We start from the raw sequence: 18093 nt of genomic DNA on the forward strand, positions 1-18093 counted from the left end.
AGCTCTCTGAGCAGAGTATTATCTCCTGATGCGATCAGCCCAACTTCCTCATATCGAGCCTCTTGGAACTTCTACCGAGGTGGACTAACTCATCTACTCGGCTCATTCGGAATTAAGACCGCCACCATTGCTAAATTAGCATCCAAATTCCCCACAAGACACAACTCCCTGATGTACCTGGAGCACGCAGGAAATCCCACCGTCGAATTTAAGGTCTGAGCGCAAGTATTCTATACCACTAAGGACCGGTGACGGAGCAGGAGATTCCAGGGAAAGGTGAGATGAATTTCCATGGGTTTTATATTAATTTGGAAGAGTGGCGTCTGATCACGGTTCTTCAGCGTGGCTGTGTTCCGGAATTAACATGGACTTCCTACTTTCGGGTGTTTTTTTCAGAGATAACTCAGTTATCCAGTGAAGGCAGGACAGTGGGATTGTCAATATGCAGTTCAATGAGGAGAACTTCAGAGATTACAGAGGCTGTGCTTGTCTTTTTATGTGTTCGAAGGACGCTGACCGATGACCTGACAAAATAAATTAAGATAACAGATGCAGAGATAGTGTGTACAGAATCGCTTTCCCACGGTAGGAGCAACGTTAACAGAAAGGCATGTATTTATCTTGAGGAAAGGAGAATTAAGTCGAATATAAGGGATAGTTTTTTAACAGTTTGTTCTAATTGCCAATTCGATTCCGAGATACACCACGTGGACAAACCTCTCCGGCTCTTCGAGAACGCCCCGCCCAATTACACCCGTGTGATCAATTGACACTCCAGAGTCGCAGGCCTTCTGGGTTTGAAAGGCTTATCACGTAAGGAACGTGTTATGGTGCGGCTCTTCTACTCACCGAAATTCAGAAGAATGAGAGGTGACTGTATTGAAACCTGAGGACTGTTGAAAGGCCTCAATGCAGTCGATGTGGAGTAGGTGTTTCCTATGTTGTGGGAGGCTAGGAGGCTCAGAGGGAGGGCTGACCTTTTAAACAGGAGATTCGGATTAATTACTGTAGCCAGTGATTGGTGAATCTGTGACATTCATTTATGTACATTTTAAGATGTAGGTGATAGGTTCTTGATTGGTCCGTGCCTGCTCGGAAACAAGTGGAAGGGAAGAGACTGGGGCTGAAAAACAATATGGCGGAGCAAATTCAATGAGCCAAATGGACTAGTTCTACTCCTATATCTTACGGAATTATAATCTTATGTGTGAGGAAACTGGAGCACCCAGAATAAACCCACGCAATAGCGGGGACAAATTCTAAACTCCCTTCAGACAGCGGCGGGAGATGAACTCGGCTTGTTGGCACTGCATCAGAGTCATGTTAATGACTGCGCTACCATGCTGTCCATTATGAACTGACACTTTGAACGTGGCTGCCAGTGGAGTTGACAAACATCATATGGATTGGTGTAAACGGGGAAATGGGAGGCATGGCCTTCTAGGCCAAGGACCTGTTGCTGTAGTGATCTTGTAGCAATAGTAATAGTAGTAATATTTGCTAGTGATGTGCTAGTGATGGTAGTAACGGTGATAGTGGTAGAAATCCTTTATATGATGATGAGAGGAAAAGATGGAGTAGACAGTCAGTATCGCTATTTTTCAACTGTTGAATTGGCCAGTACCAGAAGGCGTGCCTTTAAGGTAAGAGGGGATAAGATGAAAGGAGACGTGCAGGTAAGTTTTTTTTTCATAGAGCGGTGGGTGCCTGGAATGTGCTGAAAGAGTGGTGGTGGAGGCAGATACATTGAGAATGGTAAGAGCCGCTTGGATGGGAACGTGAATGTGAGGGAAATGGGCATTGTGTTAGCAGACGCCATTAGTTACGTAGGCCATGTGCTTACTTACTTAATTGATTTGGTACAATATTGTGGAGTATTCTTGTGCTGGATTCTTCTATGTTCGTGCAAACGTCCTGTGCACATTTCTGTAGTGAAGGTGACTTCGAACTTTCCAGGGTACTATAGTCGTCAACGTAGACCGGAGAGCGGCGGGCGGAAGTAAAGGATGCTGGGAATGGCGAGGGTGATGAGCCGCGGGAGGGAGTTGGGACTGGTACCAGAGAAGGATGGCCAGGTTCGGTATTGGGAGCAGTTGCTAGCACGGATGTAAACACGCGCTGACCTGAGACAACAGGGAAGGTCATTTGATTTTCAAATAGTTTGTTGTCCTTACAGAATCGCCCTTTGGTGCTTTCCGCTTCCTCGCATTCACTTCCCCTTTCCTCCAAGCATGATTCCCTTCTCCCTGCCCCCTTATCAGTTTCGGTCCACAACCCATATGAGAGTCAGGTGTATCGTCACTCACAAACAGTATATTATGAAATAATTTTGTCCTTTGGCGACAGTGCAATACATCAATTTACTAAAGTACCGTGCAGTAATAGATCCTTCCGGCCCAACGAGTCGCAGTGCCCAGCAACTTACCTGGTTGACCCGAGCCTAACTACAGGAAAGTTCAATAAGGTCAATTCACCTAAGAGCCAGAGCGTTTTTGGAATGTGGGAGGAAAGCGAAGCACCCGCGGGAATCCGGCACGTTCACGGGAGCAAGAACTAGTACTGGTAGTAGCTTGATCGCTCCAGTCCAGTAGAATGTTCTTCTAAGGAATTGTCATCCTTGGGTCCTCGGCTGGCTGTAGAGGCCGATGCAAGATCCACAATACGTCAGTGGTCGGGTGCATTTCCTTAATGGAGATCGGCCGCGCGCGACTTTCTCTAATGTACGGCCATACATCACATGGTCGTTGACAGATCGGGGACATGCCGGTCAGGGTTAAGTGGCCTGGAATGCGAGACGACTGTGGTCTCTGCGCTGCAGCAGACTTCCGCCAGCCTCACTGCCGTTGCGCTGTGTCAGGTTTCTCTTCCGTGTTACATCCCATCTCTGCTCCTCATCCTCTCGTCCCCTCTTCGCTCTCACACCTCCTCCTGAATTCGCCACCTCTCCATTCTGCACCCCTCTCACTTCCACGATATCTCATCTACCAGATCCGACAATGTCGTTCTCCGAAGGAATGACCAGTTCGACGCTCGCTGGGAATCTCTCCTCTCACAATTCCATGGCCGATGGAAACAGAATGGAGTGGGGAGCACCTTCCGTCGTGTCAATGGTCATCTTCACCCTCACCGTCCTACTGGGCGTCCCGGGCAATGGCGCAGTCATCTGGGTGACGGGCTTCAAGATGAAGAGTAAGGTCCACACGGTGTGTTTCCTGAACCTGGCTCTGGCTGACCTGATCTATTGCCTCACCCTTCCCTTCAGAATGGCAAACATCTCCCTGATCTGCTTTGGGGACAACGCCTACTTTTCCATGGAGTTTATTAGGACGTTGACGTTCCTCAACGCAACCGCCAGCATTTATCTGTTATGTCTGATCAGCATCTGCCGCTGCCTGGCTATTACTCGGCCTTCGTGGTTCCAGCAACAACTGAGCCTCACATGGGCTCGTGGGGCTTGCTTCGGAATCTGGATCCTAGCCTTCGCCATGTGCAAGCCCGTCCTCCTGCTTCAGGATTGGAAGAAGGAATTGACTGTCTTGCAGCCATTTTGGTTTGTTTTCATCTTCGGTCTTCCCCTTCTAATTATGATCACCAGCTACTCCCTGGTTGGTTGTAGGCTGCAAGAGAACAGGTTCGTAAAATCTAAGAAGTCTGTCTGCCTCATCATCACCGTTGTCATCACCTTTATGATCTGTTGGATCCCGAACACTGTCTGCAACCTCGTTGCAATCGTGAAACCGATTCCACCGGACCTGTCATTATTCACTGTTGCCCTGGCCTCCTTCAACAGCGCCCTCAACCCGCTTCTCTATGTCTTCGTTGGCCGCGAATTCCACCAGGTCTTCAGGCGCTCCATCCTCACTTCGCTTCATCTGGCCTTGGCCGAGCAGAGGCTGGAATCGGAGACCCAGCCCCAAACCCCCAACCTCGCCTCAAATACGAATGTCTGAGGGAGTTCCTCGCGGCTAGACGTCCGACTGATATCCCCTGACTACCGACACAGTGGACAGTCGAATGCAGTTATGGTCGGCAGTGGAGTCTTTACTACACTCTTATTTTAATCTCTTAGAATATAGAACACAGACCTCTCGCTCAACAATGTACCGTACCAATTCAGTCAGTCAATAAATGGTCAATTAACCAAATACCCTCCGCCTACACAATGGAGATATCCTGCCTTTATGCTGATTCTACCTGTCTAATCATCTCTTAAAGTTTTCTAACCTATCTACAATTACCACCATTCCGGGCAGCCTGTGCCAGGCACACACCACTGTCTGTGCAATTAACCTGGGCTTTCTATATCCTTCGGAATGACGCCCTCCCACTTTAAATGGACGTCCTCTGGTATCAGACATTACAATCCTGGGAAACACACGGATTACCCATGCCTTTCTTTATCTTCTAAACGTCATCCCACCACCCCAGTGAAAATAAACCAAGTGTATTCAACCTCTCGTAGTAGACGATGCTCTCTAATACAGGCAGCTTTCTGGTGTATCTCCTCTACACCCTCTGCAAAGCCTCGACATCTTTAATGCAATGGGCGACCAGAACTGCATACACCTCTTTCACCAAGTAGTCCCAATGTTCCTATGACCTCTCACCCTACAAGTCATTTTCACCCACAGAACTGGATGGTTTTTATCTCACTCTTCTCGATAAACTCTAAACAGACCGTCGTGCGTGAGAATCCCATTAAATCAGCAGTTTCTGATTTCCTGGTGGTGGCTGATGGAGTAACAGCAATCTGTCGATGCTCTAAATCTAGTTATCATACTATTTCCAACCTGTCCTGAAACTTCTTTTTTATGTGTGATATTTTTTTCATTATGGCTACAACGAGTGACAGAGGTAGTAAAAAGGATGATCCGCAGCTTCGCTGGATTCTATTGTGGATTTGCTGCAAATCATAAACGAGGAGCCTCTGAGAAGTTTCAACAGTTCAGCTGTGAATTTAAAGTAATGGATGGTAAATTGAATTCTATTCAACCATCTGTTAATGAACACGATAAACGCATAAAAGTAAAGAAGCAATGTTTTCGTTTCTGCAAACGGAAGTGGATGAACTGCAAAAGATTTATGAAAAGTAATCGACGTCCAACGAAAGTTAAGACAGAAGATTGTCAACATGGAAAATAGAACTAGAAGGTACAGCCTACCGGTTCTGGGTCTCGAAGAATTAACAGAAGGTAATCGTCCTAAAAAATTCTTTGCAAACTTTCGACGAGTACTCCTTCCGGAAATGTTGGCGTCTTTGCCTATGATTGATCAAGTTCATAGGTATCCCGTGTTTAGAACTCATAACAGAGATATACCAAGATCAGTAATAATCTGTTTTCATGAGTTTACAACAAAGGAACTGTTAACATGTGATTCTCGACGATGAGGCATGATTGTCTACCTTGGTAAGAAGGTAAGATTAGAATTGTGGATAGAATTGTGGAAGGCTTTTAACAAGGATTCCCTTCGCTACCCAACTCGACTCAGAATCACACAAAAATGGATCTTTGGGATCGTTTCGTTCGACTGCTGAAACACAAAGGTGTTTTTTTTCTTCTTTAAATCCGAACGCTAGCTGTTTAGTTTGTCCTTACATGAAGTGTCAAGATTAAATGAGAAAATATTAATTCTCAAATGCCGTCGTAGGGGCATGATTCGTTATATGTTGGAATATTAAGATTCTCGAAGACGATTTGCTTGAGTTTATGCAGGAACGTGCTAAGTGTAAGCAGCTTTGTTGGAATTTTTTAACAAGGGTTTTAACCCGTCCCATGGCTGCCCAGTTTGACTGAGAATCTCACTAAAGATCGATCCTTCGAATGGTTTAGTTCGAGAATCGCAGCAGAAAGATTTTTTTTTAATTTGAAAGCTAACTGCTTAGCCTGTTTTCCCATGGAGATAAAAGTTTAAATGTTCAATGACTTTCTGTCTGAAGAATTCTAGGGTTTACTTTTGGTAAACATTTGTAACTAATTTCCTTTTGTATTTTTAATACTGTATTTTTGTTATACGATAATTGTTTGGATATTCTTTCGTCAAGTTTGAAATATATTTTAAAAAACATTGAAACTAATTGGAGCCATCACAAGGTTTTTTTGGGAGGGTTGTCAGTAGTAGTAGATGCTGGCCATCTGTTGGTCGGTCTTCTTTCTTGGGAGGTGGGCGGGGCATGATTATTTTTCTTATACGTTTTTTTCGATTTTTTGTTAGCTAATTTGTTGCTTGCTTGCCATTTCTCAAGGTTTATGGATTGGTTTAACTTACATTTTAAACTTTCCTTTAAATAATATAAAAATGAACCAAACTTCTAATTTACTTAGATTTAACGTGAGGGGTTAAATCACCCTGTTAAACGTAATAAGATTTTTGCATATATTGGGGCATTTAAAGAACCCATTATATTTTAGTAAGAAACTCACATCTGCAAATGCGATCATCTACGTTTTTTAGCCGTTGGAACGGCCTTTGTTTTCATTCGTCTTTTCAGGACAAATCTAGCGGAATTTGATTCTTATAGGCAATACATTTTCCTTTGTCGAACATGAAGTAGTGTCTGATACGATTGGACGTTTTGTTATAGTTTCAGTAAAACTAAGTAATAAAGTAATCGTATTGCCATTGTGCATACCCCAAAAGTAGATGATCCGGATACATTCAGCGTTTTTTTTTCGTCTTTACCAGATCTGAGTCTTTCTTCTTTGGTGATGGGAGGAGATTTTAACTACTGGATAAACCCAAGTTTAAACCGATCATCTTCTAAACCAGCGTCTCTTAATAAGTCAGCTTTGTTTTTTGTTTATTTTTTTTATTGAAATGTGGTATTGTTGATATTTGGCGTTTCTTACACCCTTTAGATTGGATGTACTCGTTTTTCCCCATGTCCATCATACATATTCCAGGATTGATTACTCTTTATTGATAGTCAAATGATTTCATCAGTTCCTTCCTGTGAATATAAAGAGAATGCTGTTTCAGATCATGCTCCTGTATTTCTGTCTTTAAATCTCCCTGGTCGTCCTCAAGCAAACACATTTTGGCGTATTAATACATCTTTGTTATCTGATAAGGATTTTTTTTAATTTCTAAAGAGGCATATTATTTTGATTTTTGAAGAGAATAAAAAGAATGATACTTCAATTCGTACTGTATGGGATACTTCCAAGGCCTATATTAGAGGACAAATGATTTCATATACTGCGATTGTTAATAATGAAGCTAATAAAGAAAGATTTGAATTAGCCAAACAATTGAAACAATTAGATCAGAAATCCGCTACAGTTCCAGATCCTGTTTTATTTAAATGACGTGCTTAAATTAAAACTAAATATGATCTTTTGTTAACATTTCCAATTGAAACTCAACTTTTGTTATTTGCAACTCAACTCAATTGACCACTGTGCAGTGTGTTGGACCAACGGGATCAGGGAACCTCTGCAAGACTGATGGTGTTGTGGTGTCTGGTCCGCAAGTCAGATGAGATCCTTTCCATGGATGGGAGGAGGGTGAAATAAACATGAGAACTTCGCCGCATCTAATCTAACGTCACTGCGAGGGCGATGAATGAGTGGATATTCTGGATCGGATGAGGGACACTCGGAAATTAAGTGCGGACAAATTGCTTTATAAAAGGGATTTGAACTATATCTGTATTAAAGCCCTACATATTACTTTCATATTTTGTAGCCTGTCCACTCACCTGAAAGTTTGTTAACCCACACAGAATGCTGGAGGGGTTCGGCAGTTCAGACAGCATCTATGGAGGTGAATAAAGAGTCGACGTTTCGGGTCGAGGCCATTTTAAATAGAGCTGCGAATTGGACTGGAGAAGAAGGAGGAAAATGTCAGAATAAGACGGTGGGGGAGGCTATACTGAGTAGAGACTGGTACGTGATATTTGTGGCCAAGTGAGCGTTTAGATGGGTGGGTGAGGAAGAGGGATGAAGTAAATACTTTGTATTTGTTATTTGAAAAAAAGTAACAGATGGAGAAGAAGGAATCTGATAAGAGAGGGGAATAGAACATGGAGAAATGGAAGGACGGGGAAGCGATTTGCTCGAGAGAGAATGTAGTACCAGAATGGATAATTGAAGAAAAGAGAAGGGGAGCAGAGAATTTCGGCAAGGGACCCGCCTGAACCGAGTAATGGCAGGAGTTCTTGGAGCCACTGGACCCTCGATGGAGGAAAGAGATCGCGCGATACTGGGAGATTTCGAGCAGCCATTAGGGCTTTCCCCTTTCACCTCTCGGATTCTTTTGTTTTCGTCTGCTAACTTATCTCTCTCAGCGTCGGCTTTTTTTGCCGATTTCCTATTAATTCCTGAGGGAGGCAGGTAACTGCTACTGGCTTCAGTAATCGCTTAAATTCCTTGTCCGACAATTTTCCTCGGGCAATTCTAAACAACACTTCGCCGCCTTTACCGCTGGTGTGTCCAGCACACAGCCCGTATTTTGGCTATTCCCCAATAAGTACTTCTGGAGGAATTCCCTCCGATCAAAGCTAGCCAAGTCCTTCGGACTTGCAGATTTCCCTAAATTCTTCATCCTGGGTCTCTACCAACCAGTTACCCCGCCCCGATTTCTCTATTTCTCACCCACGTGGTCCGGCTCGAGTCCCGTGCTGACTCAACAAGAGATTTAACCTCGAGCCCACCCAGGGACGCCAATTCTGTTTGAAAAAGAGAGAGACAGATACCGCTTCTACCTCTTCCAATTATTCTGAGTGAGGCACAGAGAGTTCTGTATTTACTGACAATTACCTGTATTGTTCAAACTAACTGATACTTGAAGTCATACACTAAATACCTTGTGTGCAAACCTGCTGAGGACCCCTGACTCTGCTGGATAGTCAAAGAATATCAAAGGTATTACCCGGGCGGAGGAATTTACGCTGGCCAGACGCTCCTTGTTCCTCGTGGTCCCGACGCCCTCTCCACGTGCTTCACGCAGGGTTCTTCTCGCTTGTATCTGCGATGGTTATTCTTCGAAGTTACCACCCCCAGCACCCACAAGGCATCCACTTTTATATCCATTCCTTATCAATTCAAACGTCGCATTCCGCAGGTCATCTGTCTGGCCTTTAACACCTGGTCATTGGCTCTGGTCCAAAGCAACCTCCATCTATTGTCCTCTCCCAATCAAGGGACAGTTGCTGACTCGTGGCTCTTTTGTATTGTGTACAGTTCTGTTCACTGAATTATAGGAAAGATATCAACAAAACAGAGAGAGTACAGAGAAGCTTTACTAGAATGTTATCTGGTTTCAGCACCTAAGTTACAGGGAAAGGCTGAACAAGTTAGGTCTTAATTCTTTGGAGCGTAGAAGGTTGAGGGGGGACTTGATAGAGGTATTTAAAATAATGGGGATATATCGAGTTGATGTGGATAGGCTTTTTCCAATGAGAGTATGGGAGATTCAAACAAGAGGACATGAGTTGAGAGTTAGAGGGCAAAAGTTTAAGGGTAACACGAGGGGGAATTTCTTTACTCAGAGAGTGTGGAACGAGCTTCCAGTAGAAGTGGTAAAGGCAGGTTTGGTATTGTCATTTAAAGTAAAATTGGATAGGTATATGGACAGGAATGGAGGGTTATGGGCTGAGTGCGGGCCAGTGGGACTATGTGAGTGTTAGCATCGGCACGGACTAGAAGGGACGAGATGGCCTGTTTCCGTGCTGGAATTGTTATATGGTTATATATATGGAAGGGAAAAAGTAGGAGTGACAACGCAGCAGCAATGGCTGGAGTTTCTGGGAACAATTCAGGAGCTGAGTGATCGATACATCCCAAAGAAATGGAAGCATTGGAAAGGCAGGAGGACACGACCAGAGCTGAAATGAGCCAAAGCCAACATAAAAGCCAAAGAGAGAGCAAACAAAAGAGCAAAAACAATTGGGAAGCTTTGAGAAACCAACAGAAGACCGAAAAACAAGTCAGATCAGTTGAGGACATAGAATGATCATTAATGAGTCAGTCATTAATAAGTCTTGGCAGCACCCAACAGTCTGAGGCATTTAGAGGAACAAAATATCCGGGGCTTCAATATCTATTGAGAACCAAGGTTCCCTGCACCAGTTACCTTTCACCTTTTATTTTGACAGACACATACAAACTCTACACCCTCAAAATTTCACTTCTGAAGGCCTCCCACTTACCAAGTACTCCTTTGCCAGAAAACAGCCTGTCACAAACCACACTTGTCAGATCCTTTCTGATACCATCAAAATTGACCTTTCTCCAATTGAGAATCTCAACCCGTGATCCAGAACTCTCTTTTTCCTTATTTATTTTCAATTTCATGGCATTATGATCTCTAATTGCTGTCACCAGCCATGGATCATTTCCTAACAGCTTATTGCACACTTATACGTCAGGAATTCTAGGTACTGATTAAGGCCACATTTGACAAACTTTACCCCATCTATTCCTTTTACAGTATGGGAGTCTCAGTCAATATATGGAAAGTTAAAATCACTTACTAAAACCTTTGTTTCTTGGCATGGTCTGCGATCTCTCTACAAATCTGTTCCTCTAAATCGCTCAGACTGTTGGGTGCAACCAAGTCCCAACAATGGCTAGAATATCATAATTCCCTGTCCTCAGCTCATGTGGAATCTGGACAGAAGGAATGGAGACAGGTTAACCCCTACTGACATCAATGGATCTGGGGTTGAGAGGGTGAGCAACTTTAAGTTCCATGGCATAAACGCCACCAAGGATCTCACATGGTCTGCATATACTGGCTGTGTTGTGATAAAAACACAACAGCGCCTCTTTCACCTCAGACGGTTGAAGAAGATTGGGATGGGGACCCAAATCATAAGGACTTTCTAAAGGAACACAATTCAGAGCATCCTGACTGGCTGCATCACGGCCTGGTTTGAGAACTGTACTTCCCTTAATTGCAAGAACCTTTTACTGATAAAGAGAAGAATTAATTAAATTAAATACCAGCAAATTCTGGAAGCCAACATCATACTGTCCGTAAAAAAACCGAAGATGAAAAGAAGATGGTTTTTACAACAAGATAATGATCCTAAACATAACTCAAAATCCACAATGAACTACCTCAAGAGGTGCAAGCTGAAGGTTTTGCCATGACCCTCACAGTCCTCCGATGAAAACATCATCGAGAATCTGTGGATAGACCTCAAAAGATCAGTGCATGCAAGACAGCTCAAGAATCCACAGAACTAGAAGCCTTTTACAAGGAAGAATGGGCGAAAATCCCCCAAACAAGAATTGAAAGCCTCTTAGCTGGCTACAAAAAGCGTTTACAAGCAGTGACACTTGCCAAAGGGGGTGTTACTAAATAAAGACCAGGCAGGGTGCCCAAACTTTTGCTTCGAGCCCTCTTCCTTTTTTGTTATTTTGAAACTATAAAAAATGGAAATAAAAAAGCTTTCTTGTTTAAAATATGAAAGAAATGTGTCATCTTTAACTTACGCCTTTCGGAAATCAGTTCAAAATTTACTCGTTTAACAGTAACAGAAATTTTGACCAGGGGTGCCCAAACTTTTGCATGCCAGTGTAATTGAGCAGGCCTCTTTTGAAGCGGCCATCTCCGCCCAGAAGGCTGAGCTGTTCCTACAACTCATAATACCACGATGACTGTTGTGAAAATATTGCTAAATAACTCCTCACTGTGGACTTCCAGAAATAAGCCAGGACAATGGGCCAAAATAAATGAGGAAATCTATAAAGAACTTGCAATAAAACAGCAGTTCCACTGCACCCATCATCGGAGAGCAGCGGCAAAATTCAGTGATGGTGTTTTCTGATAGCTGTAATGGTAGCATTGTCAATTGCACCATATCCAGGTCTGGAAGATGAGACTGGGTATGGTGTTGCTTTGAGGGTTGGAGACGTAGATCTCCTCCACAAGACCCCTCCAAGCGATGGCCGGGGATAAGAGTTACATCTCCAGTGGCTAGTACTACTTGTTGGTTTGACCATAATGAGAGTGCACCCTATCAAGTGGGAAGTAGTAACTATACAAAGAGTCAAACTTAAGATACCTCTGGACCACTAAATGGAGCTTATAGGGTTTGTGGAAATAGGGCCTATCCCTGGCTGCCGGGAGAAAGAACAGGGCAGCTGCATGGAACCACACCCTACCAGACGGGTTCTCGAGGAGGGACGAGGGTCGGAGTGGTTGTTGCTACTTGGCCGACCTGTTGCTACGACGGCTGCACCGTCTGGGCCGGGAATGTAGGATCAGTTCGTTGTGGTTCCCCAAGCTATGAGAGTGGATGTCGGTGACGAGGATCTGTCCACATGTACGGGTGTGGGGTAAATGGTGGGAAAGTTGTGGGGCTACCGATGGGGTGGAGGGAGGTTGGGGATGTGGGTTGTCGGACACAGTGTGACCCAGGAGGATGGATCCGAGGGGAGATTAAGTTGTAAGCAAGGACGGATCTGGTCCATTGCATCAGACAGCTTTCAAGAAGCAACAGATCTCTCTTTATATTAATCACTGTCGAATCTTGCTGCTAACATTGTGTTTGTCACAGAGCCCAGAGTCTGGGAACAGCTCGATGGTAGGAAGCAGATGGTGATGATGGGAGCAAACACGAGGAAATCTGCAGATGCTGGAAATTCAAACAACACACACAAAATGCTGGTGGAACACAGCAGTCCAGGCAGCATCTATAGGGAGAAGCACCATCCACGTTTTGGGCCAAGACCCTTCGTCAGGACTAACTGAAAGGAAAGATACTAAGAGATTTGAAAGTATTGGGGGGAGGGGGAATGCAAAATGATAGAAGAAGACCAGAGGGGGTGGGATAAAGCTAAGAGCTGGAAAGGTGATTGGTGAAAGTGATACAGAGCTGGAGAAGGGAGAGGATCATGGGACGGGAGGCCGAGGGAGAAAGAAAGGGGGAGAGGGGAAGCACCAGTGGTCGACAGTGTTTCTCCTTATAGATGCTGTCTGGCCTGCTGTGTTCCACCATTTTGTGTGTGTTGGTGACGATGGGAGGCTGTTTATTGGAGTCAAGGCCCGTGCCTCCTGGAGCTCCCCAGGGTGACACCCATTGCTACTTGTCATCTATGTCAATAATATGGTTGAGAATGTACAGGGTATGGGCAGTGAGTCTGCAGCAGGTAATTGTAAACAACTACTTCTTTTTGCAGGATAGTAAATATAAACACCCCTCTTTCCCTCTCCACATTCAGAACCGACCAAAAGCTACTTCAGAAGATGCAAGTTCTTCAAATGAGCAAACACTGAGGGAATGTGAGAGACTTTAAAGAGCTCGGGCACTGACAGTACATTATTGCAACTGGGTCTGACAGACTGAACTAATACTCCTGGGCAGACACTGTAAATTCCAGAGTATAAGCAGAGAATTTGGTCCTAAAATTAGGGGGTCGGCTTATCCAGAGGGTGCCAACTTTGGAAAAATGAATACAGGGAAGACAGGTCGCATTTATTGGTTGTTTTTGAGTCAAATTCGTTCCACTCTCAATGCATGAATTCTTTGGTTTGTTTAAACTCACATCTAGTGGCTGGAGCACGGAGATCAAACCACCGGGGATGACTGCAATGTCCCTGTTTTCAGCTTTTGATGCTGCTTTTGTCTCACCTGACAAGTGCGCTTTGAACACGTCCCAGACAAGCAGCGACTTTTCCTTCCCGAAACCTTCGGAACGTCGACGCCACACCTCTTTAACCCACGTCAAGCAACCGGCAGCGATTTTGAACGCAAACAACAACACCTCACGGGAATTTTCTGAGCAATCTGTGTTTTTTGTCTCAACGCAAGATCGCGTCTATTCATAAATCGGGTGCACCAACTTCGTGTAGCTTTGAAATTTTCGCTGACCAAACAGTGTTTTCGGCCCATTTCAACGCTTGAACTCGAATCATTTCTCCGGTATCAATGTATCCGGATGATCGCTGGTGATTCACCCACTCTAAAACTTTTTCTTCCAGTTCTGGCCACTGGCGTGTTTTCCTGCGGTTTGCACATGTCGTCTTTGGCATTTCCCTCAGCGTGTCCTCTGCCTTTCTCCACTCTCTCACTCTCTCTCGTTTACACTAAACCTCTTAGCAGCTGCAGAATTATTCATTCCTTTAGCAAAATCAACAACCTTCAGCTTGAAGCCAGCATCACATCGCATTCGTTTTAATCTTTTGTACATGGCGGTTGCAAACTCAATACTGATTGCACGTACTGATCCCGCCACCCCGTGTTATGTTTTAACGAGATTACGATGGGTGCTAAATGGTTTCGCGAGGGTTACATTTCAGAGGCTTCTTCACCATTGGAGACCTAATCCAAAACTTTCCTCTCTGATTTATTTATTAAGAATTTGCTTATAATGCTCTTCACTGTGTAAGCCTGTTTTCTTAGCAGGTACCGGTTCACAAAATTTTCAGGTTCCGGATCATGCAAAGCTGAGTACAGGCATGTGAGATCTTGTGATTGTTTCTGGTTAAATCAAAAACCTTTATAAAAGGGGACAGCTTATACAAAGGTAACATGAAAAAGTCCCTTTTTTAACCTTGAAAATGGGGGTCGGCTTATACTCTGGAATATACGGCATGTAATGTCTAAAGGACCAGTGTTTGAGTAAATGAGACTCACCAGACTTGCTCCTGACTGAATCAATGGAAACCCTGAGTCAAAAGGGTTTCTCTCCAGTCGGTGCTCTCAGTCCTCGGGCTGGTTCACTCGCTGCTGTTCCCTCGTCTACAGTCGTGGTTTGCTTCCAGTTTTGTGGGCTTTTCTTCCAATAAATCTCTCACCGCAGGTCTAACTTTAACACGAAAGATAACGAAGCATGTTAACAATACAAAGGAGAACAAAATATTTCTGCTCACTGAAATCTAAATATTCAAGACAAATATAACAATATCACTGAACAAATCTGTAATTGTCCCTGACACGTCACAAAACCTAATATGGGATAGGAAGGAGTAATCGTTCTGTCATGGTAAGATGTAAGATGCAGGAACAGAATTCGGTGATTCGATCCATCTGGTCTGCCCCACCACTCAACCATGGCTGAGATTTATTCCAGCACCATATTCCTGCCTTCCTCCTGTAACCCTGAACCTACTTAGCAATCATCAATATATTAATCTCTGCCATAAATATACCCAAAAGGCAGCCTCAACCAACCTCTGCGGCAATAAATTCCACAGATCAGACATCTTTTGGCTGAATATATTTTTCTCATCACAGTTTTGAAGGGAAGCATCTTTATTCTGAGCCCGTGCTGTCAGATCACAGACTCTCCGTCTAATGGAAAATATCCCCTTCATGTCCACTGTATCCAGGCTTTTCAGCATTCGGTAGGTTTACTTAACCACCCCCTCCCCTTTCGCCCCCGTCTGAACTCCATTGAGCACAGCCCCATCCATAACCATCAAATGCTCCTCATACATAAAGCCGATCATACCGGAGATTATTCACGTGAATCTCATTAGCAACAACTGCACGGAACACATTCCCAAGTATAACAGACAATCAGGAAATTTAAACCACTCCAGAGTGAATGGAATAAAAAGAAACTGGATTCACCAGAATCGCTAAAAAGGTAAGGAACTGCTGTGGGGAGAGTAACAAATTTAACGATTCAGGTTCACAATCATTTGTCAGAATGGATTCAGAATTTATCATTTTTAGTGCAGATTTCCAGCAACTTGAGTTTCTGTTTGATTTCTACTGTCTGACAGACAGGTGACAGCGAGGAGGAATTCCCAAACACAGTTTGAACACTGAACCCCCCCCCAGGTCTATTTCCACTGGTTCAAACACAGAACAGCCCATTTACTCACAGCCTGTCCTTGTGAGGGATGGAATACAAACTCATTCTCTCCTCAGATTAGCAGCATTGCTTCCAAAGGAACTCCAGAAACAAACATTTGATCCCAGACCAGAAATACTCGCTCAACACCTCATAAACCGGGGCAGCTTGATCCCCGGGTCCATTTTACTTGGATCTAAACAGGGGTGCAGAGCACCTCCGGAGCTCACCGGAGCACCACTCCAGCACTTCTGTAAAAAAAAAGTCAAAATAAACAAGCGCGGAATTTAACAGCGGCTGCATATTAAATTGAGGGAATTTGACGGAAATGGGGGTTGGGGGATAGGGGTTGGTGGATGGGGGGGAAATGTCACTAATAACATTAAGATCTCTGATCGTTTTTGGTGAAATCCTGGAGCTGTGACTGTGGTGGTCCGTGGATTACTTGCTAATACAAAAGTATTTTTTTTCTTATTAACAACCCTATGGCTTCTAAGCAAACAACTTTCTTTACTCCACTTGCTTGAGAATGATATTTTATGATTATTAGTGAATGCAACTGTGCAAACTTTATCGTATTATTAAATTAAGTGTTATATGTTTCATTGTACCAGTTATATACTGAAATGCAGTGATTGGCTATAATCTTGTTATGTCTTAACTATCACCGTATTTCTGTGGAGCTCTGGAATTCAAATATATTTCTTTCATATTTGTATAGTGTTTGACATTATAAAAAGCCCTATATATATACACACACATACACCCAATTTGTGTACGTGCTCATCACATGAATGGGGCAAGGAAGCTGAACTGCACGTACATGTACCGAGAGCTGTATAACTTTAGGTCTTCTAACTTGGGCCACGAACTTATCAATCACCGCTCGTACAGCTCCGGCAGCTAAAAGATTGGCATTGCAACCCTGCTCCAGCCGTCCTGCAGATCTCGGTCCCGGCCCTTTCCCAATGCAACCGGCCCCCAATTTACAGAAATCCGCCAAGATCAGACCCGACTCACCTTCCGCTCCAGTCGGAGAACCCCCAACAACAGCGGCAGTCGGCACTGCGCATGCGTTTAACAGGAGGTTTTCCGCAGCACCACCGGTGGCCGGAGGTCTGCACATCGTCGCCTGTGGCCGGAGGTCCGTACAGTGACACCAACGGCCGGAGGTCTGCACATCGCCACTAGTGGCCAGCGGTCCCTGCAGCGCCTCCTGTGATCGGAGGCGTGAGGGACAACAGAGAGGCAAATCACAAACGCGTTTAAGTCTGCAGATAATACACACAAAATGCTGGTGGGACACCGCAGAAAGGTCGACAGTGCTTCACCTTATAGATGCTGCCTGGCCTGCTGTGTCCCACCAGCATTCTGTGTGTGTTGTTTGAATTTCCAGCATCTGCAGATTTTCTCCTGGTTGCTCTTTAAGGTCGGCAGATGCAGGAAATCCAGAGGAACACAAGCAAAATGGTGGCGGAAGTCAGCAGGCCCGGGAGCATCTATCGAAAAGAGTCAACAGTCGTGAGAAGTCAGAGGTAGTGGGAGGGAGGAAGATTTGTTCACCGGGAGGAGAAATCGATATTCATGCCATCAGGTTGGGGGGAGGGCTACCCAGACGGAATACAAGGTGCAGATCCTGGACCTTGAGGGTGGCTTTAACTTGGCACAAGAAGAGGGGATGGATTGACACGTCGGATCGGGAATGGGAATCGGAATAAAAATGTTTGGACACCGGGAGGTCCCGCTGGGAGAGGATAGTTCAAAGGTCAGTTTATTATCAAAGCAGGTATCCATAAACAACTCTTGCGTTTTTTTTTCTCCAGAGAACTACAAAACAAAGAAAGAGCATGAAAGTCGTTCAGAGAGAAAAATCACACTCCCACCCCACCCCCCGCATCAAAAAGAACGACATCCTGATCATCAACCCCAAAACCCACCCCTCCCGCACAAAAGGGAACAATAACATCGATCCGCCCCCCAAAAAACAACCCTGCCCCGCACAACTGCGGAGGAGCTGGTGTCACCAATGTAGAGGCGGCCACATCGGGAGCAGCGGACACAACGGGCGTCCCCCGAAGATGCACAGGTGAAGTGTCGCCTCACCTGGAAGGATGTTTGGACAACGGGGAGAGTTCGGCCGTCCGGCCCTTTCACTGTGACACCCCAAACTCCACTTCGTATCCGTCCAAACGAGACTGGGGAACTTTAATGACCAATAAATATAATTCCTCTCAGCGATCAGCAGTCTGAGTGAATAAATGACTTTAAAGAGGAAGGGGTGTCTATGGTCCACAGTGTCAGGGGGTTGAGTTTACCAGGGGGCAAAGACTGCAGGGACGAG

General features: G+C 44.6%; 1 protein-coding gene and 1 long non-coding RNA gene across 3 annotated transcripts; one reads left to right on the plus strand and one right to left on the minus strand.

Annotated features, from left to right (window-relative positions):
• Positions 1-2996: 2996 nt before the first annotated feature.
• On the plus strand, positions 2997-3950 carry LOC132387555 (C3a anaphylatoxin chemotactic receptor-like). The gene has a single exon (XM_059959935.1). It carries the CDS (start codon positions 2997-2999, stop codon positions 3948-3950), a length of 954 nt encoding a protein of 317 aa, XP_059815918.1.
• A 2867-nt stretch (positions 3951-6817) lies between these two features.
• LOC132387556 (uncharacterized) lies at positions 6818-16828 on the minus strand. 2 transcript variants are annotated; one of them, XR_009509929.1, is made up of 5 exons: positions 16773-16828; positions 15784-16003; positions 14588-14759; positions 7700-7822; positions 6818-6949 (listed from the first exon to the last, which is right to left on the minus strand). It is a non-coding gene; the product is annotated as an uncharacterized LOC132387556 (long non-coding RNA). The 2 variants fall into 2 exon arrangements; XR_009509928.1 differs by lacking the exons at positions 6818-6949; positions 7700-7822 and adding an exon at positions 9005-9191.
• Between the last annotated feature and the right edge of the window lie 1265 nt (positions 16829-18093).

The sequence above is a fragment of the Hypanus sabinus genome, unplaced genomic scaffold (genome assembly GCF_030144855.1).
Source record: "Hypanus sabinus isolate sHypSab1 unplaced genomic scaffold, sHypSab1.hap1 scaffold_1983, whole genome shotgun sequence".
NCBI lineage: Eukaryota > Metazoa > Chordata > Chondrichthyes > Myliobatiformes > Dasyatidae > Hypanus > Hypanus sabinus.